This window comes from Schistocerca serialis, chromosome 7 (assembly GCF_023864345.2).
Source record: "Schistocerca serialis cubense isolate TAMUIC-IGC-003099 chromosome 7, iqSchSeri2.2, whole genome shotgun sequence".
Lineage (NCBI taxonomy): Eukaryota > Metazoa > Arthropoda > Insecta > Orthoptera > Acrididae > Schistocerca > Schistocerca serialis.
The window spans coordinates 43,377,537-43,403,807 of record NC_064644.1 but is presented as its reverse complement, the minus strand read 5'-3'; the positions used below and the strand labels follow the sequence as shown (position 1 = coordinate 43,403,807).

The 26,271-nt window shown below is 43.3% G+C and overlaps 1 protein-coding gene across 1 annotated transcript in view; it reads right to left on the bottom strand.

Annotated features, from left to right (window-relative positions):
• Positions 1 to 223: 223 nt before the first annotated feature.
• Positions 224 to 26,271, bottom strand: part of LOC126412257 (box C/D snoRNA protein 1) — a 110,722-nt gene continuing 84,674 nt past the window's right edge. Inside the window, exon 7 of the mRNA XM_050081760.1 lies at positions 224 to 624. Within this exon, the coding sequence (XP_049937717.1) occupies positions 398 to 624 (227 nt within the window). The 3' untranslated portion in view covers positions 224 to 397. The remainder of the gene's footprint in view (positions 625 to 26,271) is intronic.

Sequence of the window (26,271 nt, the reverse complement as noted above, 5' to 3'; positions counted from 1 at the left end):
CATTAACTTTTTAAGAGGAGAGCAAAGGTTGCAGCATGCAACAGGGATGACTATCTTTTGACAGTTCACTATCTTAACATAAATGTGTGAAGTGTGTTTATGTAAAATGACCAGGACTGCAGATAATCATATGTGACTGCTAATACAGCTTCTTCCAGACAGACTTGGTAGTTTGCACTAATCAAACTATCGAGTTGTAATGTGAAATATTTATTTACATGCTTGAATTAACAAAAATAAAAACTTATTAATACACAAAAGACATACAGATCACAAACATATTTCATACCGACCAATGAATAACATTAATTATATGACATGTTCACTGGGGCACAATCCACTGACATCTGTATTTACTCCACTTTTAATTTTGGTAATTGCTTCAAAAAGAATAATTTCACCTACAATTTTCTGTACAATGTCGAATAACTGGCTTATCATAATGAGATTTCTTCTCTATTGGTTCTTCACTCTCATTTTCAGATGATGATTGATCAGAATAAGAAAGTAACAGGCTTTTATTCTTATTTCGTAATTCTGCATGCCTCTTCCTTATGGTCAAGAAAGCTTTTTTCCCACTGGTATCGTACGGGTCATCTTCAGCTTCTATCTCGCTTTCTTCCTCTACAAAGAAGGGAAAACAAAACAAATAATTAACTCTTACTTTGATCTTAAATGTACAGAACCTAGAGTTCAAAAGTAGTTTAAATAATTCATGAAGATGACATTTTGCCTCACAATATTAGCTTACTTGCAGCATTTCAGAATGGAAGGATGACGATGTTCACATTAAGAACAGACATAATAAATCTGCACATAATTATACACTGATGAGACCAAAGTCATGGGATACCTCCTAATATAGTGTTGGACCTCCTTTTTGCCTGTCGTACTGCAGCAACTATGTTGCATGGACTCGACAAGCCTTTGGAAGTCCCCCGCAGAAATAGTGAGCCCTGCTGCTTCTACAGAAAGCCACAATTGTGAAAGTGTTGCTGCTGGTGCAGGATTCTGTGCACAAACTGACCTCTCAATTTTGTGCTATAAATGTTTAATGGGATTCTTGTCGGGTGGTTTGAGTGGCCAAATCATTTGCTCAAAATGTCCAGAATGTTCTCCCAACCAATCTAGAACAACTGTGGCCCGATTACATGATATCATTGTTTGGGAACATGAAGTCCACAAACAGCAACAAATGGTCTTCGGATAGTTGAACATAAACAATTCCATTCCACGTAAAAACAGCCCACACCATTATGGAGCCACCACTACCTTGCACACTGTCTAGCTGAAAACTTGGGTACATGGCTCTGTGGGGTCTGCACCATACTTTAATCCTATCATCAGCTCTTACCAACTGAAATCAAGACTCATCTGACCAGGCCACAGTTTTCCAGTTGCCAAGGATTCAACCACTGTGGTCATGAGCTCAGGTGAGATGCTGCAGGCGATGTTGTGCTGATAGCAAAGGGACTCAAGTTTGTAGTCTGATGCCATAGCCCATAACATCACATTTCACTGCACTGTCCTAACAGATATGTTCTGTGGTTATTTCATGCAGTGTTGCCTGTGTGTTAGCATTGACAACTATATGGAAATGCCGCTGCTCTCAGTCATTAAGTGAAGGCCGCCAGCTGCTGCACTGTCCATGGTGAGAGATAATGCCTCAAATTTGGTATTATTGGCACACTCTTGACACTGTGGCTCTTGGAATATTGAATACCCCAATGATTTCTGAAATGGAGTGTCTTGTGCCTCTAGCTCTAACTACCATTCTGAGTTCAAAGTCTTAATTCCCATCATATGGCCATAATCACTTTGGAAACCTTATCAGATGAATCACCTGAGTACAAATGACAGCTCCCCATTGCACTGCTCTTTTATACCTCATGTATGCGATACTACCGCCCATCTGTATATGTAAATATCATTATCCTATGACTTTCATCTCCTCAGTGTATGTGTAACATCTTATCAGTAACAGGGGCTTGAAGTGGACACATTACGTATTGGGTATAGCACTATTTGTACATGTTTATGCATTCCAGTGAGTAAGAAAAAACCAGCAGACTGAAAATCTCAACCTGTAACCAACAAGTTACATGCTGTACAAAGGAATAGGCAATGTGTCAGGTGGGGCGGGTGAAAGAAAAGGAGCCAACATCCCATTAACAATGAGGTAAATCGAGACAGAACTCAAGCTTGGATTAGGGAAGGAAATTGACAGTGTCTCTTTCAATGGAACCATCCAGGCATTTATCTCAAGTGATTTAAGTAAACAAAAGGAACCTAAATCTGGAGAGTTGGGTGGTAATTTGAACTGCTGTGCTCCCAAAAACAAATCTAGGTCAATCTATTTTGGGTGAGAGCAAGAAGAACACGGTAGAGGGGAGGGTGGCACTAAGTCGGTTCCCAACTGGTTCATAATATTTGTGGTCTCACTGAAAGTCAGTCTGGAACAATGCCTACAAGAGATTTTATGAATCATTTGTGAAGATCCCATCACCAGCAAGAGGGTCCTTTTTCAAACCTGAAAGTTGATCCACAGTAAATCATAAAAGTGAGAAAAACTTCAAGAGAAAATCTATTTGTGGGCCTTGGTGTGAATAACTATCAGCACTACATCATCTGCTGAATAACAACCACTGAAGACACAATCATAAGTGTAAAGTGGGTTGTCAAAGGTGGCCAGAATCATCATTTGCTGATATGAAACTTCTTGTCATATTAAAACTGTGCATCAGACTGGGATGCGAACTCGGGTTTGGAAATTATTGTAGAATTATGTAAACTGCTTTGCAACCACTGTCGTCTGTTACGCACAAATGTGATCACCCAAAGATAACAAACCTGCCTCCTCCCCAAAGATATTACACCATACAATGCATTTATACAAAATAATTTTGAAATAATGTTACCCACACCAGATGTGCATTAATTCTGAAAGTGATGGTATGTTACAGGATTTGTGTAACTAGCATTCAATTATACTCTTAAATTTTTTGCAGATATATCCTCTCTCCCCTCCCGAACAAAGAAACACTAACAGTTCTGAAAGATAAATAACATTCCCTTTTAGTTTTGTGTGTTTTTGTGGTACTATACATTTCGCCACTTGAAGTTAAGTATCAAATTATTATTTATTCTTCATATTCATTTAATATTAACAAGTAGAACATAAAATTTCTGATAGTTTAAAACTGTGTGCTAGTGTGAGAACTTTGCTTGCAATCTTGCAGTCAAATCTCTTGACCCATTTTCACAACACTTCTCTACTCCACAGAAGATGGTCGGCACAGATAGCTGGTCTAGTACTCTCAAATTTAAGGATATTAAATGTTCTTAGTCAGGCAACACAGTTTGAATCTGTCTGGGAGTTTCAGAGCAGTGCATACACTGCTGCAGAGTGAAATATTCATCCCTAAAACAAGCTTTGCCCTTGTGGAGGTGCAAAATTTGGCTTCTTTCCCATAGGCATTAAAGGTGCGAAATTTTCTGTATCCTGGTTGTCTATAAATGAACAAGTGTATGTAAAATTAGTTTTGTTACAGTTGTAGTAATTAAATTGGACCAAAGTAGTCTCAAAAGATGTTATTTGTTTCTAGATGATATAAATATTTTCAAATATTGTTTCATATTTTTATTATCTGTTCAAGGTACTTCTTGGGAAGTGTGCAGTGGATGGAGTTTGAGAGCAGACATCTCTACATCACAGAAGGTACTGCATGGAGCGATTTCTTTTTTTTTTTTTTTTTTTTTTTGTGGTTTTAGGGCGCACAACTTCAATGGTCATTAGCGCCCTTACAACGTTAAGAATGCACCGCGAGGCACAAGTTTAAAACAACAACTAAAAGGGAAAACACGATAAAAGACAGACTGATAGGCAGAGGATTAAAAAACAGCATCATCAAATGTCCTTAGAGAGGTGTGTCAAATTGATAAAACGAAGGACACGAGCAGCTGCTCGTGGGTCATCTGCTAAAATGGCATCTAAAGTACATGGCAGGTTAAGATCGAGACGTAGTGTGTTGAAATCCGGACAGGACATTAAAATGTGGCGGACCATCAGCAATTGCCCACATGGGCAGAACTGCGCCGGCGCAGCCGTCAGCAGATGGCGATGGCTGAACCGGCAGTGTCCAATGCGTAACCGGGCCAAAACGACCTCCTCCCGCCGAGAAGGGCGGGAGGAGGACGTCCAAGCAGCGGGAAGAGGTTTCAAGGCCCGAAGCTTGTTGTCTGTAAGTGCAGCCCAATCGGCATGCCACAGCGATAAAATGCGCCGACAAATGACCCTGCTACAGTCTGAGGAAGGGACACAACAAGAAGCTGTCCGAGGCTGGAGGACCGCAGCCTTGGCCGCGGCATCTGCAGCTTCGTTCCCAGGGATACTGACATGGCCAGGGACCCACATAAAGCTAACCGGAGAACCGACGTCCACCAGCTGCTGAAGAGAGCGTTGGATCCGGTGCACGAAAGGGTGAACCGGATACGGATCACTGAGGCTCTGGATGGCGCTCAGGGAATCGGAGCAGATGACATAAGCAGAATGTCGGTGGCGGCAGATGTAAAGAACAGCCTGGTAGAGGGCAAAGAGCTCAGCTGTGAAGACCGAACAATGGCCATGGAGCCGGTATTTGAAACTTTGTGCCCCGACAATAAAAGAACACCCGACCCCGTCATTGGTCTTTGAGCCATCTGTATAAATGAAGGTCCTATTGATGAACTTTGAACGAAGTTCAACAAAACGGGAGTGGTAGACCGAACCGGGGGTAACCTCTTTTGGGAGCGAGCTGAGGTCAAGGTGAACGCGGACCTGAGCCTGGAGCCAAGGTGGCATGTGGCTCTCGCCCACTCGAAAGGTTGCAGAGAGTGAAAAATTAAGGTGTTGAAGGAGGCGACGAAAGCAAACTCCAGGGGGTAGCAGGGCAGAGACATACAACCCGTATTGATGGTCGAGAGAGTCGTCAAAAAAGGAGCAATAAGACGGGTGGTCGGGCATTGACAGTAGCCGACAGGCATACCGACAAAGCAGTATATCGCGCCGGTAGGTGAGTGGCAATTCGCCAGCGTCAGTATGAAGACTCTCTACGGGACTAGTATAAAACGCTCCGATCGCAAGTCGTAAACCCCGATGTTGTATGGAGTTGAGGCGGCGTAAGATGGATGGCCATGCAGAGGAGTATACGAAGCTCCCATAATCCAGCTTGGAGCGGACGATCGACCGATATAGACGAAGCAGGACGGTTCGATCCGCTCCCCACGACATACCACTAAGAACACGGAGGACATTGAAAGAACGGGTACAACGGGCAGCCAAATATGACACATGTGGAGACCAGCTAAGTTTCCTGTCAAATGTAAGACCTAAAAATTTTGTTGTCTCCACGATTGGGAGAGCAACGGGACCGAGTCGTAAGGACGGTGGGAGAAACTCTTTGTAGCGCCAGAAGTTAATACAGACCGTCTTCTCGGCAGAAAAACTGAAGCCATTGGCGACACTACAGGAGTAATGACGGTCAAGAGAACGCTGAAGACAGCGCTCCAGGACACGTGTACACTGCGCGCTGCAATAGATGGTAAAATCGTCCACGAAAAGGGAGCCTGATACATCAGCTGGGAGGCAATCCATTATTGGATTGATCGCAATGGCGAAGAGAGCGACGCTCAAAACTGAGCCCTGTGGCACCCCATTCTCCTGGCGAAAGGTGTCTGACAGGACAGAACCCACACGTACCCTGAACCGTCGATCCATTAAAAAAGAACGAATAAAAAGAGGGAGGCGACCGCGAAGGCCCCATGTATGCACGGTGCGGAGAATGCCTGCCCTCCAACACGTGTCGTAAGCCTTCTCCAAATCATAGAACACAGCCGCGGTCGGGCGCTTCCGCAAGAAGTTATTCATAATGAAGGTCGACAAGGTAACCAGATGGTCAACAGCAGAGCGGCGCCTACGAAATCCACATTGTACATTGGTAAGTAGGCGTCGAGACTCGAGCAGCCAAACCAATCGAGAGTTAACAATTCGCTCCATCACTTTACAGACACAGCTGGTAAGCGAGATGGGTCGATAACTGGAAGGCAAGTGCTTGTCCTTCCCCGGCTTAGGAATCGGGACAACAATAAACTCACGCCAGCATGCGGGAACATGTCCCTCAATCCAGATGCGATTGTAAGTACGAAGAAGAAAACCTTTACCCGCAGGAGAAAGGTTCTTTAGCATCTGAATATGAATAGAATCAGGCCCTGGAGCGGAGGACCGTGATCGGCCAAGTGCGTTTTCGAGTTCCCGCATGGTGAATGGGGCATTATAACTTTCACGATTCGAGGAGCGGAAGTTAGGTGGCCTAGCCTCCTCTGCCTGTTTGCGGGGGAGGAAGGCAGGGTGGTAATGAGCGGAGCTCGAAACCTTGGCGAAAAAGCGGCCGAAGGCATTGGAGACATCCTCAGGGGCCACAAGGACGTCATTCGCGACCGTCAAGCCAGAAACTGGTGAGTGGACCTTACTGCCAGATAGCCGGCGCAGGCCACCCCAGACAACAGAAGGAGGAGTAAAACTGTTGAAGGTGCTTGTGAAAGCAGCCCAGCTGGCTTTCTTGCTTTCTTTAATAATACGACGACACTGAGCACGTAATCGTTTATAATTGATACAATTCGCCACTGTAGGGTGGCGTTTAAAGGTGCGTAAAGCACGTCGACGAGCACGTAAAGCGTCTCTACATGCTGCAGTCCACCAGGGGACCGGTACGCGATGTGGAGAAGAAGTAGGGTGAGGGATGGAATATTCAGCAGCAGCGAGAATGACTTCCGTGAGGTGTGCGACCTGACGATCGCAGTTTGTGAAGGTTTGATCCTGAAAGGTCGCCCTGGAAGAGAAGAGCCCCCAGTCTGCCTTGGAGATGGTCCAACTAGAGGAGCATGGAGAGGGGGTATGCTGCAGGAGATGGATAACACACGGGAAGTGGTCGCTCGAATATGTATCAGAAAGTGCATACCACTCAAACTGGCGTGCAAGTTGGGGAGTACATATAGAGAGGTCTAAATGGGAATAGGTGTGAGATGTGTCCGAAAGAAAAGTAGGGGCGCCAGTATTGAGGCAGACAAGGTTGAGCTGGTTGAAAAGGTCTGCTAACAGGGAGCCCCTCGGGCAGGATGCTGGAGAGCCCCAAAGGGGATGGTGGGCATTGAAGTCTCCAGTTAACAAAAATGGTGCAGGTAGCTGAGCAATAAGTTGCATCATGTCTGCCCTGGTAACGGCAGATGACGATGGAATGTAAACGGTACAAATGGAAAATGTAAAAGTGGGGAGAGTAATGCGGATGGCAACTGCCTGCAGGCCGGTGTGCAACGTGATGGGATCATAGAAAATGTCATCCCGGACCAGCAACATAACCCCTCCATGAGCCGGGATACCTACCACAGGGGGTAGGTCAAAACGCACAGAGGTGTAGTGTGCCAAGGCAATTTGATCGCATGGGCGTAGCTTCGTTTCCTGGAGGGCTACGACGAGCGGACGGTGCAAGCGGAGCAGCAATTTCAAGTCCTCTCGATTGGAGCGAATGCTGCGAATATTCCAGTGAATAAGTGCCATCGTAAGAAAAGGAAGATAAAAGAAGGGGTCACCTCGAAGGCCGCGGAGGGCCTGGCTTCGAGCGAGCACTGCCGCCGCTATCAGTAGGCGGACAGTCTTCGTCCATTGGGTCTATAGGTTCATCGGCCATCTTGGGAAGATGGCCGGGAGGGGGAGCTTCCTCCGCCGGTGAACGGCCAGATGTTCGGCTACCAGCGGTGCGGCCAGGCGAAACGGATGACGGCCTGGGGCGGCAACTGCTGGGTGGCGCAGGAGAAGAAATGCGCCGTGGCGGAGAAGGAGAACTGTGCTTCCTAGGAGCCTTCTTGGAAGGACGTTTGGTGGAAGTACCGGTCGAAGGCTGGGAGGTCGAGGTACGTAGGAAGTCTGCACGGGACGGTTCCTTCATAAAGGCCCGTGCATCTGACTTCTGGGTCTTCGTCTTGGCAGAAGCTGATGAAGGTGCTTGTGTCTGAGGGGTGACGGGAGGAAGAGGAGACGTCGACCGGGCGATCTTAGCACTGGCCGAACGGACGACCGTGGTGCTGAAGGTCAGATCGCATGTCTGAGTTGCCACCTCCCTGGTAGTCCGAGGAGAGGCGAGGACAGTACTGTATTTCCCCGCTGGGAGCAGCGTGGCCTTCCTACTAGCCAATAGCTTGCGAGCAGCCGAGGTGGACACTTTCTCTTTGACCCGAATTTCTTGGATACAGCGTTCTTCCTTATAGACAGGACAGTCGCGGGAGGATGCGGCATGGTCACCCTGACAGTTCACACAACGAGGAGACGGAGGTGGACAGTCACCCTCATGGGCATCCCTGCCACAAGTGACACATTTAACCGCATTGGAACAAGACTGTCGAGTGTGATTGAAACGCTGACACTGGTAACAGCGCGTAGGTGTCGGGACATAGGGGCGAACAGAAATAACCTCGTAGCCCGCCTTGATGCGCGATGGCAGCTTAACACTATCGAAGGTCAAGAAAAGTGTCCGGGTCGGTACAAGGTCATTGTTGACCTTCTTCATGACCCTATGGACAGCCGTCACGCCCTGCTCAGCGAGGAAAGATTGAATCTCCTCGTCAGTCAGTCCGTCGAGGGAGCTAGTATAGACCACACCACGAGACGAATTCAAAGTTCGGTGAGCCTCCACCCGCACAGGGAACGTGTAGAGGAGTGTGGCCCGAAGCAGTTTTTGTGCCTGAAAGGCGCTCTCAGTTGCTAGTAATAAGGTACCGTTACGCAACCTGGTACAAGATTTGACAGATCCGGCTACGGCATCTACACCCTTCTGGATAACGAAAGGGTTGACAGAGGAAAAATCCTTTCCGTCCTCAGATAGAGAAATGACGAGGAACTGTGGGGCAGGCGGTAGTACTTTTGTCACTGATGGCTGGTCACGTTTCCGTTTTTGGGCAGAAGTCGAGACAGATGGAGTGAAATCCATTGCGGAGGAATCCCCCATGATTGCCAGCGTCTCCGACGGCGCGCTCCTTCCTTGTGGGGACCTTCTCAGAGGGCACTCCCGCCTTAGATGAATGTTTACACCTCAGGTCACACCTCCCGAGAACCAGATGGAGGGACCAATCGGCATGGTCAGAAGGTATCAGCTCAGGCAATCACCCCTCTCCGGGCCTGGCCTTTACCAGGGGGTACGCGCGTGCCTTACATGTCTACCCAGGGCGGGGAATTACGCGTTACCTCGTCACCGGCTACGCGTGCGAACGCGTGGGTCGGCCTTCAGGCACGCACAGGGAGGAAGGAAGAAGAGGAAAAGGAGGAGAGAGAGGGCGAGAGAGGACAGACTGCCTCAAACGCCGAGGCGGAGACCAGAGAAGGCAAGGAGAAGAAGGCAAGGAGAAGAAGGCAAGGAGAAGAAGGCAATGAGAAGGCAAGGAGAAGAAGGCAATGAGAAGGCAAGGAGAAGAAGACAAGGAAAGAGTAAGGAAGACAGTGAGGTGGAAAAGAGCAAAGAAAGGAACCAACCGAAGGAAGGAAGAAACGAGAAGTGAAAAAGCAAAATGACCGCAAATAGAGGTCGTGGAACCGTCCGTCTCCGGACGCAGGCGCTAACGACCCCCTTGAGGAGGTGGGACTCCTTTTAGTCGCCTCTTACGACAGGCAGGAATACCTCGGGTCTATTCTAATCCCCGGACCCGCAGGGGGAGCATGGAGCGATGAATTATATATGGAGTGCCAGGAAGAATCTCCAAGTACTTCATCCCATAGATGTGAAAAACAATGTAAATAAAAATATGAATTTACGTAAAGTCGGTATTCAAAGTATAGCCATTGCTCTGTATTTCACCTCAATACCTGTACTCATGCAATAAAAGTTCATCATTATTTGAAAATTTTGTAATCTATTTGTAGCACGCAATGACAGAAGATAATTAATTCACTACAATAAAGAGAGAGCTTTTTTCTTTAAACTAGTTAAAAATGAAAAATAAATCTGCAGTAATCAGATGAATATACTAAAGAAACATGAAGACGTTCAACTTTGATAAATATTACATGATTGTTGGTTTTTGAAAATTCAGAAAGGAGAAGAAAATTACTGAAAAGCAAATCCTAATTACTTTCATTCTGACTGATTCACTGCGTGAATTTTTTACCTTTCACCCTGTCGCTGAAATATTTTCTTTCTGGAGTACTAGCCTAGCAAGGTGTGCAAGAGAGCTGCTGAGAAGTCTGGAAGGTTGGAGAGGTGTACTGATGGTAATGAGTTATACGTGAATGCTCAGTCGGCAAAAGTCAAGGTTTTGGGTTTGTGTCCCAAAGCAGCACGCCACTTAAACCTGCCATGAAATTTGAAACCATGGATTTTTCTGCCCAATGATACATTCATTCCATAAAAATGCTATTAATCAGAGAGTATTATGAAAAGAATAGACTGCTACTCACCATATTGTGGAGGTGCTAAGTTGCAGACAGAAACAACAAAAGGGTTGTTAAACAAGTGAGCTTTCAGCCGCAAAGCCTTATTTTAAACACACACACACACACACACACACACACACACACACACTAATGTTTCTGGCCCTGGCCATCGAGGGCAGACTCAAAGGTCATGTATGAGAGTTACTTTAGAAGAAGGCCTTTTGGCTGAAAGCTAATTTTTTTTTAGGCAGTTTTGTGCCTGTCTGTGAATCATCTCCACTATATGGTGAGAAGCAATCTAACCATTATTATTATTATTATTATTATTTTCATTATTCTAGCCTTGATTTTCAATTGTTTCATCAATCAGATAGTTTCCCATAAGCCCTGCATCAGCAGCAGATCTGCCAGTGGCATAACAGAATTTAACTGCTGCTTTGCCTTGTCACGATTTGTTATAAATTCAGAGTAGTGGTTGATGTCTTCAGCCCGAAGACTGCTTAGATTCTGTTCTCCACACTTGTCTATCCTGTGCAGGTCTCTTCCTCTCTGCATAACTACTGCAAGTTATAAAGGTCTGCCAGATGTCCTGGTTTTCCAGGACAGTTCTGGTTTCAGATTAAAGAAACTGGTGTCCCAAAAAATATTTTCGGGGCAGCAGTTTGTTCTAGATTTCAGACTTCAGAGAAATATGACAGCTGACTGAGGCCCTTAAGTAGTAGTATTGTGTGGTAATGCTGCTGAGTTCCCATTATTGTGTGTTTGGCCGGTATTACACTCTCATATTTCCTTGACAAAGATTTGATCAAAGGTATGATCAAATAGTCATCAAATTTGTTTGACAAAGATATTTGATGTGGCACTAAAATGGGGTATTACACGCTCATATTGTTTGTCATCGAAGTTCAACTTCTTGTTATGCGCAGCAGTTGCAAATACCACAATTGCAATGTTTGTGCATTTGGAAGAGAATTGGGGGAAAATAGAAACGTACCTGAGTGAAGCCATGGGTTTTACGATGAGACGATAAAAGCATTCAACAAAATTTGTTACATGAGCTTCTAGTGGAGGATGTCAAGTTGTACATAAATTACTTACGAATGGATGTGCATACATTTCAGTATTTGCTCAGTGAAGTGTCATCATATCACAAAGCACAATACTCACTTAAGAACTGCTATATCTGCAGAAGACGGGCTCACAGTAAATCATTGATGTCTTGTTACACGAGAGAGTTCCTCTAGATCACAGTGTAGCACTCAAATACCACAGAGCACATGAACTAAAATAATACCTGAAACGTGTGAAGCAATTTATAAAGCACTAAAGGATCAATATCGGAAAGTAAATAAATGCCCAATACACTTTATGTGCATTTTTATTGTAGATCAAAGTAATAATTACATTTTGTGTTTCACAACTACAAAATTAATAGAACTGTATGAAACTGATGAGGCACTTTACAATGTGAGGCATCCTGAGTACAAAAATAGATTAAGAAGACTGGAGGGCTCAGAATACATATATATAAAATGAAAAGTTTCGCAAAGGTCGATCTCGCATCGAACAGATATGGAACTCAAAAACAATTTTTCAAATGAGAAGATTTAGAAATACTGTGGTAACTTTTGTCGATTTTAAAATGGCTTACAGTTCAATAGACAGACAAACATTATTTCACACCTTAGAAGAGTTCAGGATTGACAGGAAAACAAGGTCAATTATTCAACAGGCATTAACAGATACAACCTCCAAAGTTAAATTAATGGGAGAAACATCAGATGCATTTCATATCCATACTGTTGTTCACCAGGGAGATGCAATGTCCCCCATTATATTTAACATGGTTCTGGAAAAAATTGTGAGGACATGGGAAAAGGAAATAAAAGGAATTCGGCTTGGGATTAAAAAAGAGCAGAGAATTAGGGTGAAGTGTTTGGCTTTCACGGACAATCTTGTCATTCTAACCAACAATAGAGAGGAAGCCAAACTTGCATTGGAAAAACTACACAAAATCTCACAGAAAACTGGACTACAAATCTCCTATGAGAAAAAACAGTATATGGAAAACAAACCTGTAGATAATTTCCCGATTACTACTCAATACAGGAAAGTGGCACAAGTTGCCCACTTCAGATATCTGGGAGAGAGAATCCAACCATCAGGACTGAATTCAAAGCCAATAAAGAATCTCCAGATTACAAAAAGCATATAAGCTCACTTGGAATCACTATAATAAGAAATATATTTCTGTCAATGCGAAACTAAGGCATTACAACACAGTAGTCCCACCAGAAGCACTTTATGCTGCAGAAATTACAGTGATTCATAGTCATACTAAGATAAGAGAGAGTGAAAAGCAGGAAAGAAAAATTCTGAGAAAAATATATGGACCAGTGTTTCGGGAAGGAATTTGGGTGAAGACGCCAATGAGAGAAATTTACAAAGACATAGAAACAATAACAGACACCATTAGAAAGAGAAGGATGAAATTTTATGGACATATCAGCATGATGAATAAAAGCAGGCTCACAAGACAAATCTTTGAGATAGTAAACAAGAGCAAAAACAAGACAAAGTGGATCACTGAAGGAAAAGAAGACATTAAAGAACTGGGGATCACACAAGACAACATAAACAATAGAGAACAGTTTAGAATAATCATACGGAAACACACACTTAAACAAGAACATACATAGAACAGAACGGGAGAAAGATGGTCAGAAGAACGCAAGAGAGAACACAGTGAACGTATGAAGAGAATTTGGGAAGAACGAAGAAAGAAGAAGAAATCATGACTACTCAAGTTCAATCGCTCTCTCAAAAGGGAATAATCGAAAATAATAATAATAAAATGAAATAAGTATGTCAATATGTACTTTTTCTTTATCGTGAGAGTAGCGTCAGTGGAGGGCATTATTTTTCTTTTTTACGTTGTCAGACGTGCACCGTGGGCTGATGCACCCAGCCGTATCTCAAGGCTAATGACATCCATTTTTTTTTTTTTTTTTTTTTTTTGTAATTCTCCATTCTTATAATCTATTTTTGTACTCAGGGTGCCTCACATTGTAAAGCATATCATCAGCTTCATATATTTCTATTAATTTTGTAGTTGACGGCACAAACAAATTAAACTTCGCAACTACATTTACAAACACACTGCTGGTGACAGAACACGGCAGCGATGCTAGCGTTTCAAGTGGTAACATTACACATTGCAGTGAACAGAAGACAAGATACTTTTATGATCAAATCTACAGCGAGGCCCTAGATTGGATCATATTTATTTTATGACAAGTGAGATTTGACAAAGTTCCCTATTACACGGTCAAGTTTCTTTGACATAAATATTTGACATACCAACTTTAACAAAGAAATATTATAGCGTAATCCTGGCCTTATCTCCACTAAGTTTAAGTTTTGCATCAACGTGGTTCTCTGTTTCTCTGTCCAAGTCTTATCACTTAATTTGTTATTGAAGGTGTTTGTTTGTTTCATGTGAACTCAAAACACGAAAGAAGAAGTGTTAATTTCAACAAAAATATTCAGAAGAATTGTCATTCATAAAATGAGGGAGAAGGGACTTTTCTGAGTCATCATTCTTCTCACTGGTTCAATGTGGCCTGCCACGATTTGTTCTCCTGTGCCACCCTCTTCCTCTCATAGTAGCACTTGCAACCTACGTCCTCAACCGCTTGCTGAATGTACTCAAATTTCTGTCTTCCTCTATAGTTTTTACCCTCTATGGATTAGAATATGTAGTTTTTAAGTATTATGTTTCCACTGCAAATGTGGCAAGAGCAGATGTTAAAGACCATTTAGCTAGATTAGATTAGAGATTAGATTAGATTAATACTAGTTCCATGGATCATGAATACGATATTTCGTAATGATGTGGAACGAGTCGAATTTTCCAATACATGACATAATTAGGTTAATTTAACAACATACTTCAGTTAATATAACAACTTTATTTTTTGTGTTTTTTTGTTTTTCTTTATTTTTATTTTTATTTTTTTAATATTATTCCTTAATTTATATCTAAAAATTTCTCTATGGAGTAGAAGGAGTTGTCATTCAGAAATTCTTTTAATTTCTTCTTAAATACTTGTTGGTTATCTGTCAGACTTTTGATACTATTTGGTAAGTGACCAAAGACTTTAGTGCCAGTATAATTCACCCCTTTCTGTGCCAAAGTTAGATTTAATCTTGAATAGTGAAGATCGTCCTTTCTCCTAGTATTGTAGTTATGCACACTGCTATTACTTTTGAATTTGGTTTGGTTGTTAATAACAAATTTCATAAGAGAGTATATATACTGAGAAGCTACTGTGAATATCCCTAGATCCTTAAATAAATGTCTGCAGGATGATCTTGGGTGGACTCCAGCTATTATTCTGATTACACGCTTTTGTGCAATAAATACTTTATTCCTCAGTGATGAATTACCCCAAAATATGATGCCATATGAAAGCAATGAGTGAAAATAGGCGTAGTAAGCTAATTTACTAAGATGTTTATCACCAAAATTTGCAATGACCCTTATTGCATAAGTAGCTGAACTCAAACGTTTCAGCAGATCATCAATGTGTTTCTTCCAATTTAATCTCTCATCAATGGACATACCTAAAAATTTGGAATATTCTACCTTAGCTATATGCTTCTGATTAAGGTCTATATTTATTAATGGCGTCATACCATTCACTGTATGGAACTGTATGTACTGTGTCTTATCAAAATTCAGTGAGAGTCCGTTTACAAGGAACCACTTAGTAATTTTCTGGAAGACAGTATTGACAATTTCATCAGTTAATTCTTGTTTCTCAGGTGTGATTACTATACTTGTATCATCAGCAAAGAGAACTAACTTTGCCTCTACATGAATATAGAATGGCAAGTCATTAATATATAATAAGAACAACAAAGAACCCAAGACTGACCCTTGTGGAACCCCATTCTTGATAGTTCCCCAGTTTGAGGAATGTGCTGATCTTTGCATGTTACGAGAACTACTTATTTCAACTTTCTGCACTCTTCCAGTTAGGTACGAATTAAACCATTTGTGCACTGTCCCACTCATGCCACAATACTTGAGCTTGTCTAGCAGAATTTCATGATTTACACAATCAAAAGCCTTTGAGAGATCACAAAAAATCCCAATGGGTGGTGTTCGGTTATTCAGATCATTCAAAATTTGACTGGTGAAAGCATATATGGCATTTTCTGTTGAAAAACCTTTCTGGAAACCAAACGGACATTTTGTTAGTACTTCATTTTTACAGATATGTGAAGCTACTCTTGAATACATTACTTTCTAAAAAATTTTGGATAAAGCTGTTAGAAGGGAGATTGGACGGTAATTGTTGACATCAGATCTATCCCCCTTTTTATGCAAAGGTATAACACAATAGCATATTTCAGTCTATCAGGGAAAATGCCCTGTTCCAGAGAGCTATTACACAGGTGACTGAGAATCTTACTTATCTGTTGAGAACAAGCTTTTAGTATTTTGCTGGAAATGCCATCAATTCCATGTGAGTTTTTGCTTTTAAGCAAGTTTATTATTTTCCTAATTTCAGAGGGAGAAGTGGGTGAGATTTCAATTGTATCAAATTGCATAGGTATGGCCTCTTCCATTAACAGCCTAGCATCTTCTAATGAACACCCGGATCCTACTATATCCACAACATTTAGAAAATGATTATTAAAAATATTTTCAACTTCTGACTTTTTGTTCGTAAACTTTTCATTCAATTTGATGGTAATACTGTCTTCCTCTGCCCTTGGTTGACCTGTTTCTCTTTTAATAATATTCCAAATTGTTTTAATTTTATTATCAGAGTTGCTGATTTCAGACATGATACACATACTCCTGGATTTTTTAATAACTTTTCTTAATATAACAGAGTAGTTTTTATAATTTTTGATAGTTTCTGGGTCACTACTCTTTCTTGCTGTCAGATACATTTCCCTTTTCCGGTTACAAGATATTTTTATACCCTTAGTAAGCCATGGTTTGTTACAAGGTTTCTTACGAGTATATTTAACTATTTTCTTGGGGAAGCAGTTTTCAAATGCATTTACAAAAATGTCATGAAATAAATTATATTTTAAATTGGCATCAGGTTCACGGTACACCTCATCCCAGTCTAACTGCTGTAGGCTTTCCCTGAAATTTGCAATTGTTAAATCGTTGACTGAACATACTACTTTGGAGGACTGTTTAGTATTGCTGAATGGAGCTATGTCATATATTGTAACTAGCTGTGCACCATGATCAGAAAGACCATTCTCAACAGGCTGAGCATTTATCTGGTTAAACTTATCTTGGTCTATAAAGAAGTTATCTATCAGTGAGCTGCTATCCTTTACCACCCGAGTAGGAAAATCAATAACGGGTGTCAAATTGAAAGAACCGAGTAATACTTCAAGGTCATTTTTCCTATTACCCTCTTTCAGAGAATCTACATTGAAGTCCCCACAAATAATAATTTGCTTCCCCCTGTCTGACAGATAGCACAACAAGGAGTCCAAATTTTTCAAAAATAGACGAAAATTTCCTGATGGGGACCTACATACAGTTACAATTATAAATGTGCCTTTATTTAATTTAAGCTCACAGGCACATGCTTCTATATGTTTCTCTACACAAAACTTTTTTGTTTCTATACTTTTTGCACAATGATAACTTTTGACATATATGGCAACTCCTCCTTTCTCCATATTTTCTCTCATTACATGTGCGGAGAGCTTATAACTACTTACATTTACCTTATCCATATCAGTAACAATGTGATGCGCAGACAGGCATAGTATATCTATTTCATTCTCAGCTTCTAAATCTTCTAAACAAACCAGAAGCCCATCTACTTTATTCTTTAAACTCCCAATATTTTGATGAAATATACTTACATTATTTTTAATTATACTTTTATGAGAACCTTTCCTTATTCTAACATCTGCAGTACTCTCCTGTCTGAGTTTCTCATTGTGCTTAGGCCTAGTTCCTATACCAGTGGTCACATGGTGTTCAGAGGCAGATTATGTCAATTGGGTTGGGTGACTTTAATTCATCAATGCAATTACCTAGGACTGAGATACAACTTGGTGGAGATAAAATTTCTGGTGATTGGTGAAAATTTATAATTGATAGCTGTGATTGGTGATCCAATGTGCTAGAATTGTGCTGTTTAATTTCTTTCCTAAACTGAAGATTTGTTTCAATCCTGACCTCTCGTAGAACTTGACATCTTTCTGTCTTACCTATCCTAAAAAAGGTGCTGCTCCAACACCTGTAACCACTGGTATTTTACCATTCATGGCAGTGCCTCCCCCCCTTAAATTTCCTGCTATTACCCCAGCCAGTTTCCCCTTCCCTTTCCTGTTGAGATGTAGGCCATGCCTGGTATAGTCCCACCTACTGAGATAATCAACAGGAACCACACCAATATGAGCCCCCGCACCCGACCCAAGCAGCCGTTCCAACTCCAAATTAACTCTCCCAACAGAAGAGTTCAAATGAGGCCGGTCATGGCGTCTCAGGACAGATACAAATTCAACATTGGTGTGTCTCGATGCCGACGCAATCTTTACCAGGTCACACTCTATACTGTACCCAGGATCTCTGTCGATGCTGTTCCCTGGCCCTCCCACAATAACCACGGTGTCTTCCCTGGTAAATCCTTTACAGAGTGAACCTAAATCTTCTGTCACCTGATCCAGACTAGCACTTGGTTTGAAAAAATTTTTGACCTGGTATTCTGGTCCTAATTCCTCCTGCAGAAGTTGGCCTACACCTCTGGCATGAGAACTGCCTAACAACAAAACTTTCTTCCTTTTCGATGACTTTCCTACATTCTTTTTCAATTTCCTATTGAAAGTTTGTTGTGTCCTGTCTACACCTACCTCTGCTAGTGTAAAGCATAAATCAAATGTGTAGTCTGCAAGCATTTCAAAAACAATGGACAGTTATTTTGTTTCATATTCATTCAAACAGGACAAATTAGTAACAGCTGGACATTTAGCAAAGTGCAGTCATACCATTAAAAATCATATGTCTTTGAAATCAGTTGTCTACTTCTGGGCTAAGCTACAAACTTTTTAATAATGTCGAAGCAGCAAAAAATATGATGTTGGGCAGAACGAAATCAACAGCTGTTGTGAAATCAGTGTTAGTTCCAGACACTACCAAACAAACATTAATGATCTTTCAAAGGTCATTTATTTTGGTATAGCTGAAGGAATTTGCATCTCCCAAATCAAAGGGGAAATTTGCTTCCACCTTTCACTTTTTTTAAGTTTAACAGAAGTGTCCCTGTTTGCCCGATTTCTGCTTCCAAAATTACATCCATTTTTAGTCAGTTTAAGAGAAATGTCCCAGTTTGTCAAGCAGAAATTATGGCGATCCTAAACCTACATCCTCTTGACTGTGTTTATATGAAGTGAAGCTTTGTTACACATCAGAGTACACAAACACCATGAAAATTTGCTCCAAATTACCTATTTTTCATCAAAGTGTACAGTCCCTTAAAAACAGCTCAAAGTTAAAGTACAGTCTCTGAATAGTAAGGTGATAGGCATTATGGAGCACTGGTATAGAGATGACAAACTGCAGCATGTAGTGCTCTCGTTATATGAATGTGCAAGTAGCTACTGTAGAACTACCTTAAAGGATGGGTAATCATGTACTTACATCAGATGTGGCACACATATTAAAGCTAAGAAAGATCTGATCACAATTACTGTAAATGAGCATTTTGAATAGGCAGCCACAGAACTAACAAACATCCATAAGAAGTCAATCATTCTGTGTGCGTGTTGTTCAGCTACTGGCAATGTGGACACTTTCTCTGACACATTAACTGAAGTCTTGGAAAGAGTCTCACTCCCCACAAGTAATATCATCATATGTGGGGACATAAATACTACCACAAGTGTTGGGGGTGAAATCAGTAATAACTTTCTAAATATATTGAACACTTTTGACATGGCAAAAGTGGTAAACACTAGAACCAGGTTATTAAAAATTCAGTGTCAGCCTAAGACCTATACTTACAGACATCAACAGGGAAAATTGTAAAATATTTTTAAGATATCTTGGGCTTTCTGACAATTACTGTCAGATAATAATGCTACAGACAGGCTTGGTAAAACCCACAAAACTGCTGCCTACAAAAGGATCTTCTTGGACATAACATACATAGTTTTTCTAGAGAATTGGCAAATCATTTCTGGGACGAAATGTATATGGGAAACAATGTAGATGTTAAGTCCTCCAAATTCTGTGCACTGTTTATATTAATTTTAGAGGAGATATTTCCAAAAGCAGCAATTACGGAACACTGATGGATAACTGCAGGTATCAAAAGGTCCTCCGAGACAAATTTCTCAATTTGTTACAAAAGCACTGCACTAATCTACAGTTTCTAGATTGCTATCACAGGTATAAAAAGATAGGAGGGGGCTGCTTGCTGGAAAAACTCATTCAATGACAAAAAACTATGTAATGCAGAAAACCAAAGCAAAGGTAGGTAGGTTGGTTGGTTGGTTGGTTTAAAGGCGGGACAAGGGTCCAAACTACGAGGTCATCGGTCCCTTGTTCCTAATAAAACAAGTGTGAGAATAAAACGGATGAAACATATAACACAAAACGGAAAGAAAGGAAAAGCCACAAGAACGAAAGGAAGGCAATGAACACTAAAAGGAACAAAAGAGGACAAGAAAACAACAGAGAGACACTAGACACAGACGATAGTAAAACATGAAAGCAGATTACAGTGACTGGCCAACCATGAGAATAAAAAGGGAAAGCCAGCCACTCTGCAACACATTAAAACCTCCACCCTAAAAGCACTAGCGTGGAGGACCACAGAGGGACAGAGGACATGCACTAAAACCTACATAGAAGTATAAAACCCACTCTCACGGATAAAACGTAGAAACACCGAAGGCAGGGTGCTGGGAAAGTTAAGAGGCTGCCGCTGAGCAGCTAAAAGTGGGCAGTCCAGCAAGAGGTGGACGACTGTCATTTGGGAGCAACGGCGACACTGAAGGCGGTCCTCGTGACGGAGTAGGTAACCATGTGTTAGCCACCCCACAGTGGTGCACAGGGTCGAGTAAATGCAATGATGAAGGTGCTGCCGAACCATAAACCACACTCCCATCGTCAATTTGGTATTGGACAAGGGCTCTGTAGAGCTGCAGCAGTGTATCGCGATCTGCACCCCAATTGGTGCTGCTCAGGCAACGGAGGGCATTGAGGTGCTTCCAGAACTTCTGCTTAAGCTGACTAAGATGAGGGAGCCAGGTCAATTGCGCATCGCAAACCAGTCCTAGGAATTGATATGTCTCCACTACAGTGAGTGGATCGTCATTTAAGTGCGGGTTCTGGATGAACGGTACGACGGCGACAGAAAATGCATGGCAAGACTTTACGGCTGAAAACTGGAAGCCGTGGGCTAGAGCCCATGACTGTGCCTTATAGATGGCTCCCTGGAGGTGCCGCTCAGCAACAACAGTACTGGAGCAGCAGTAGAAAATGCAGACGTCATCTGCATACAGAGAGGGTGAGATGGAGGGCCTGACAGCTGCTGCTAGACCGTTAATGGCCACTAAAAATAGACAGACACTCAATACAGAGCCCTGCAGGACTCCATTCTCCTGGATATGGATGGAACTATGGGAGTCACCAACTTGGACACAGAAAGTACGGAGCGAAAGGTAGTTGTCGATAAAAATCGGGAGTGTCCCCAGAGACCCCACTCATACAATGTGACAAGGATATGATGTCGCAAAGTCGTGTTGTACGCTTCATGTAAGTCAAAAAAGACGGCAATCAGGTGTTGCCGTCTGGAAAACGCTGTTCAGATGGCAGACTTGATGGACACAAGATTATCAGTGGTATGGCGACCCTGGCAGTAGCCGCCCTGACATGGAGCCAGCAAACCACGTGACTCCAGGACCCAACCCAATCGCCGACATACCGTATGTTCCAGCAGTTTACAAAGAATGTTGGTGAGGCTGATGGGCTGATAGCTATCCACATCAAGTGGGTTTTTACTGGATCTGAGCACCGGAATGATGGTGCTCTCCCTCATTCTGATGGAAAGACGCCATTGCACCACATCCGATTGAAGATGACGAGAAGATGTCGCTTGTAGTCAGATGAGAGATGTTTAATCATCTGACCGTGGATCCGATCTGGCCCAGGAGCTGTGACGGGGCAATGTGCAAGGGCACTGAGGAGCTCCCACTCTGTAAATGGGGCGTTATAGGATTCACTGCAGCATGTAGTGAATGAGAGGATGTTCCCTTCCAGCCGACATTCGAGTGTGCGAAAGGCTGGGGGGCAATTCTCCGATGCAGAGGCTTGAGCAAAGTGCTCGGTAATCACATTTGCGTTGGTATAGAACTCGCCATTTATGTTAACACCGGGGACAGTTGTTGGGGCCTGGTACCCAAAAAGATGTTTGATCTTTGCCCAGACTCGGGGAAGATGTGTGGCACCTAATGGTGGAGACATATCTCTCCCAACACTCCTCCTTCCGTTGCTTGATAAGGTAGCGAACACGGGCACAGAGCCATTTAAAGGCTGTGAGGTGCTCCCAGGAAGGGTGCCGCTTACGCCACTGTAGAGCTCACTGATGCTCCTTAATTGCTTCAGCAATTTCCGGTGACCACCATGGGACTGCCTTGCGACTCGGGCACCCTAAAGAGCAAGGGATCGCATTTTCACAATTGTGCTAGTAGCCTGCTCAACCATCACATCGATGTTACCATGTGGGGGATATGTAGCGGTGACAGCAGAGGTGAAAGTTCCCCAGTCCGCCTTCTTCAAAGCCCATCTGGGCAGGCGTCCATGCGCCTGACGTTGGGGCACTGACAGGAAGATGAGGAAGTGGTCACTACCACACAGGTCGTCATGTCATCTCCAGTGGATAGATGTGAGAAGTCCTAGGCTGCAAATTGATAAATCAATGGCCGGGTAACTACCATGAGCCACAATGAAGTGTGTGGCGGCCCAAGTATTTAAGAGGCAGAGGTCAAACTGCGACAGTAAAGTTTCGACATCTCTGCCTCGGCCATTAAGCTCGGTACCACCCCACAAGGGGTTATGGGCATTAAAATCCCCCAGAAGTAGGAAAGGTTTAGGGAGTAGATCAGTCACTGCAGCTAATACATTCAGAGGTACTGCACCATCTGGAGGAAGATATACATTGCAGACAGTTACTTCCTGCGCCGTCCTTATTCCGACAGCCACAGCTTCAAGAGGGGTTTAATGGGGCACATTTTCACTACAGACTGAGTCTAGAACATAAATGCAAACTTCACCTGACACTCAATTATAGTTGCTATGGTTCCTGTAATATCCCTTATTAGCTGCGGAGGGCAGGTGTCCGCATTGCTGGGAACCAGGTTTCCTGGAGGGCAACGCAGATAGCAGGTGTAAAGCTTAACAGTTGCCGTAGCTCAGCCAGGCGGTGGAAAAAACTGCCGCAATTCCACTGGAGGATAACATCGTGAGACTGGGAAGGCATGGAACATTCAATGAGGCTGTTTACGCCTCAGTGTCAGCTGCTGCCACCGATTTATTGCCTGAGCAGCCTATATCCATTGCGTCTTGGGTTCTGGCGAGATCTAGGTCCTCAGCAGATGCCAAAATCTCCATCCCATTATTAGCCGCAGAGCTTGTAGGTAACGGTGGCGTGGGTGCCACCGCAATTTCCTTGGTCTTAGAGGTTTTCTTTTTGGATTTCTCTCGCTGCTCCTTGTGTTTCCCTTGCTGGGAGGTCATCATTGGCTCAGTCTCCAGGACTGAGGAAGCGAGTGAAGCCCTACAACCAGCTGCTTTTGGGCTCTTCAGCCACTGACGGGTGTCATCTTTCCCACTAGAAGACTTACGCTTCTCCGGCTTAGAAAGGGGGATGGATGTCCCGAAGTAGGTGGTGCAGGAGCAACAGGGAAATGCCCCCACCATCAAGGGGGCAGGTGTAGCCTTCCAGCTCTGAGAGGTGACCTGGGTTTTCAGAGCGGCGGCGTAAGATGATGTCATACGCACAGGATGCAGGCCTCAGTGTAGGTCAGTCTGTCCAGGGTCTTGTACTCCAAGATTTTCCTTTCTTTCTGAAGAATCCTGCAGTCAGGCGAGCAAGGCGAATGGTGCTCTCTGCAGTTGACACAGATGGGAGGCGCGGCACATGGAGTATTGGGATGTGTTGGTCGTCCGCAATCTCAGCATGTGATGCTGGAAGGACAGCGGGATGACATATGACCGAACTTACAGCACTTAAAGCACTGCATTGGGGGAGGGATATATGGCTTGACATCACAGCAGTAGACCATCACCTTGACATTCTTGGGCAATGTATCACCCTCAAAGGTCAAGATGAAGGCACCAGTGGCAACCTGATTATCCTTCGGACCCCAGTGGACACGCCGGACGAAATGTACAACTCGCCGCTCTAAACTGGCGTGCAGCTCATCGTTGGACTGCAAAAGGAGGTCTCTGTGAAACATGATACCCTGGACTATATTTAAGCTCTTATGGGGCGTGATGGTTACAGAAACAACTCCCCCCACTTGTCACAAGCGAGTAACTCCTGTGATTGGGGGCAGAGGATGCTGTTTTTATCAAGATTGACCCAGCTCTCATTCTGGCTGGACAAGCCCTCCATCTCCCCAAACTTCTCCTCTAAATGCTGAACAAAAAACTGAGGCTTCATTGTCATGAAAGATTCCCCATCAGCTCTCGAACATACAAGGTACCGAGGCGAATAAGATCCACTGCCATCTTTCGCCTGACGTTCCTCCCACGGTGTGGCCAGGGAGGGGAATGATTTGGGATCGAACTCCTGTGCGCTGAATTGAGCTCGTGATCGCTTAGAGTCTGCTGGTGTTTCTCCACAAGCAAGAGATGATGCACTATACTTCATTGCGTTTTCATCCGCCCTGGTGCCACCCACTCTGACCAGGGGCCCTCCCCAAGGGCGCCACCCCACTGCAGCAACGGCCACCTGGCAGGATGGCCATTGCCGGGAGTCCCAATGCCCCAGGGGGTTAGGCATCTACCCCTTGGCATACGTGGGGAATTAACGACACAGGCATCAGCAGAGCAATCCCTGTGTGGTCAGGGGGCTACAACCAACAGGGTACATTGTGGCCCCACTAGAACGGACTGGCTAACGTGCTGGATTTCAGGTGCAAAGAAGTCCACGGTCATCGTTGACACAGAAATCGACACTGCATAGCGCATGTTGGAAAACGCACCCAGGAACATGTCTTTGCCCAAGAGATGGAGAGCGGGCAGGACTGCAATGTGACGACAAGAAAGTTGGCTGAAGATGTCAATGCACAACGGACATGATGCACCTTGTAAGGCGCCCTTCCCCAATTGGCTCGCTCTTCGGGAAAATTTTGAAGAATGGAGGTCAAACCCTACAGGGGACCATAACATAAAGCCCGAAACATGCGAGACTCCTTTTAGTCACCTTGCACGACAGGCAGGAATACCTCGGGCCTATTCAAACCCCCAGACCTGCAGGGGGGCCAAAGCAAAATAGTGTGGGATGTCATACAACAACAAACTGGGAAAGGCAGGCTCAAGTATAACAGCATGCAAATCAATGGCGGAGGTAGAATGATAGCAAATCCTCAGAATTGACAAATTTTGTAAATGATTATTTCTCTGGTACAGTGGAGCAGTTGCAACAAAATCTTTCTAAAACAAATTGTTGCACCCACAATGACTTACACAGCAAGTACAATGATTTTTTCGAAACAAGTCTAGAAGGCAGAAAGACAACACAGAAATTAAGAAGTCAGCAGGTAAAATTTAGTTTCCAGTCTGTTCTGAACATGTGCATAGAGAGCATATGACCCCATGAATGAACATAATAAATGATTCCTTTAGTCCAGCTACTTTTCCTGAGAATCTAAATCATGCATGAGTTGTGTCCTTACTAAAGAGAGGCAATGTGTTAGTCCTGAAAACTACAGGCCAGTTTCATTACTGTTGGAAGGGTTAAGTACGTCTTGTCGCATTACAGTGCTGTAGTACATTAAAATGAAAATCATTTGCTAAGAACTATAGTGTATGAAAGTAACTTCTTGTCTTTTCCTGAGTTCAACATCTCACTCTTTGTGGGTGGATGCTAGCTTAGTTTCCTATGTAGACTAAAGGGAGTACATGGAGATGTGCACGACGAGTAGCCACCCATAGTGTGTGCAGTGTCAGTGTAGGGAGATGGGAAGAAGCATTGCAAAACTATTTTCCAAACTATAACTTATATCGTGCATATTGTGTATGAACGGAAGAAAATTCTACAATAGGATTCATGATTTCCTGTTGGAAACTATGCAGTTATCAATGCAAAATTGAGTGAAACAGAATTGATATCTGTCATTCCCCAACAAAGTGTTATAGGGTCTTTGCTGTCCCTAATCTATACAGGGTGGTCAGAAATAGTCTGCAAATCTTGTAACAGTGTTGCAAGGGACACTGTGATGAGAAATAATTGTTTGAAAAAAATTCATTTCCGAGTCATTTAGTGCTGAAGATAGCCAATTAGTTCATCATGGGTGCAAATTCGGACACTTGCATGCACTAATGCATTGACATCTGTGGGTCCATTGGTTACCACTTGTTCAAATGCTCATTGCCAGTTAAAATGTGTGTTTCTAAAAAGTGATAAATTGAAATTAGCAAGCCAAACAAAGAACATTTTTGGCACTGAAGAGGGCAGAGGGGGTGGGGTGGGGGTGGGGGGTAGAGGGGAAGAGGAGCAGGGAAGTAGAAAGATGGGCAGAGGGGGTGGGGGGGT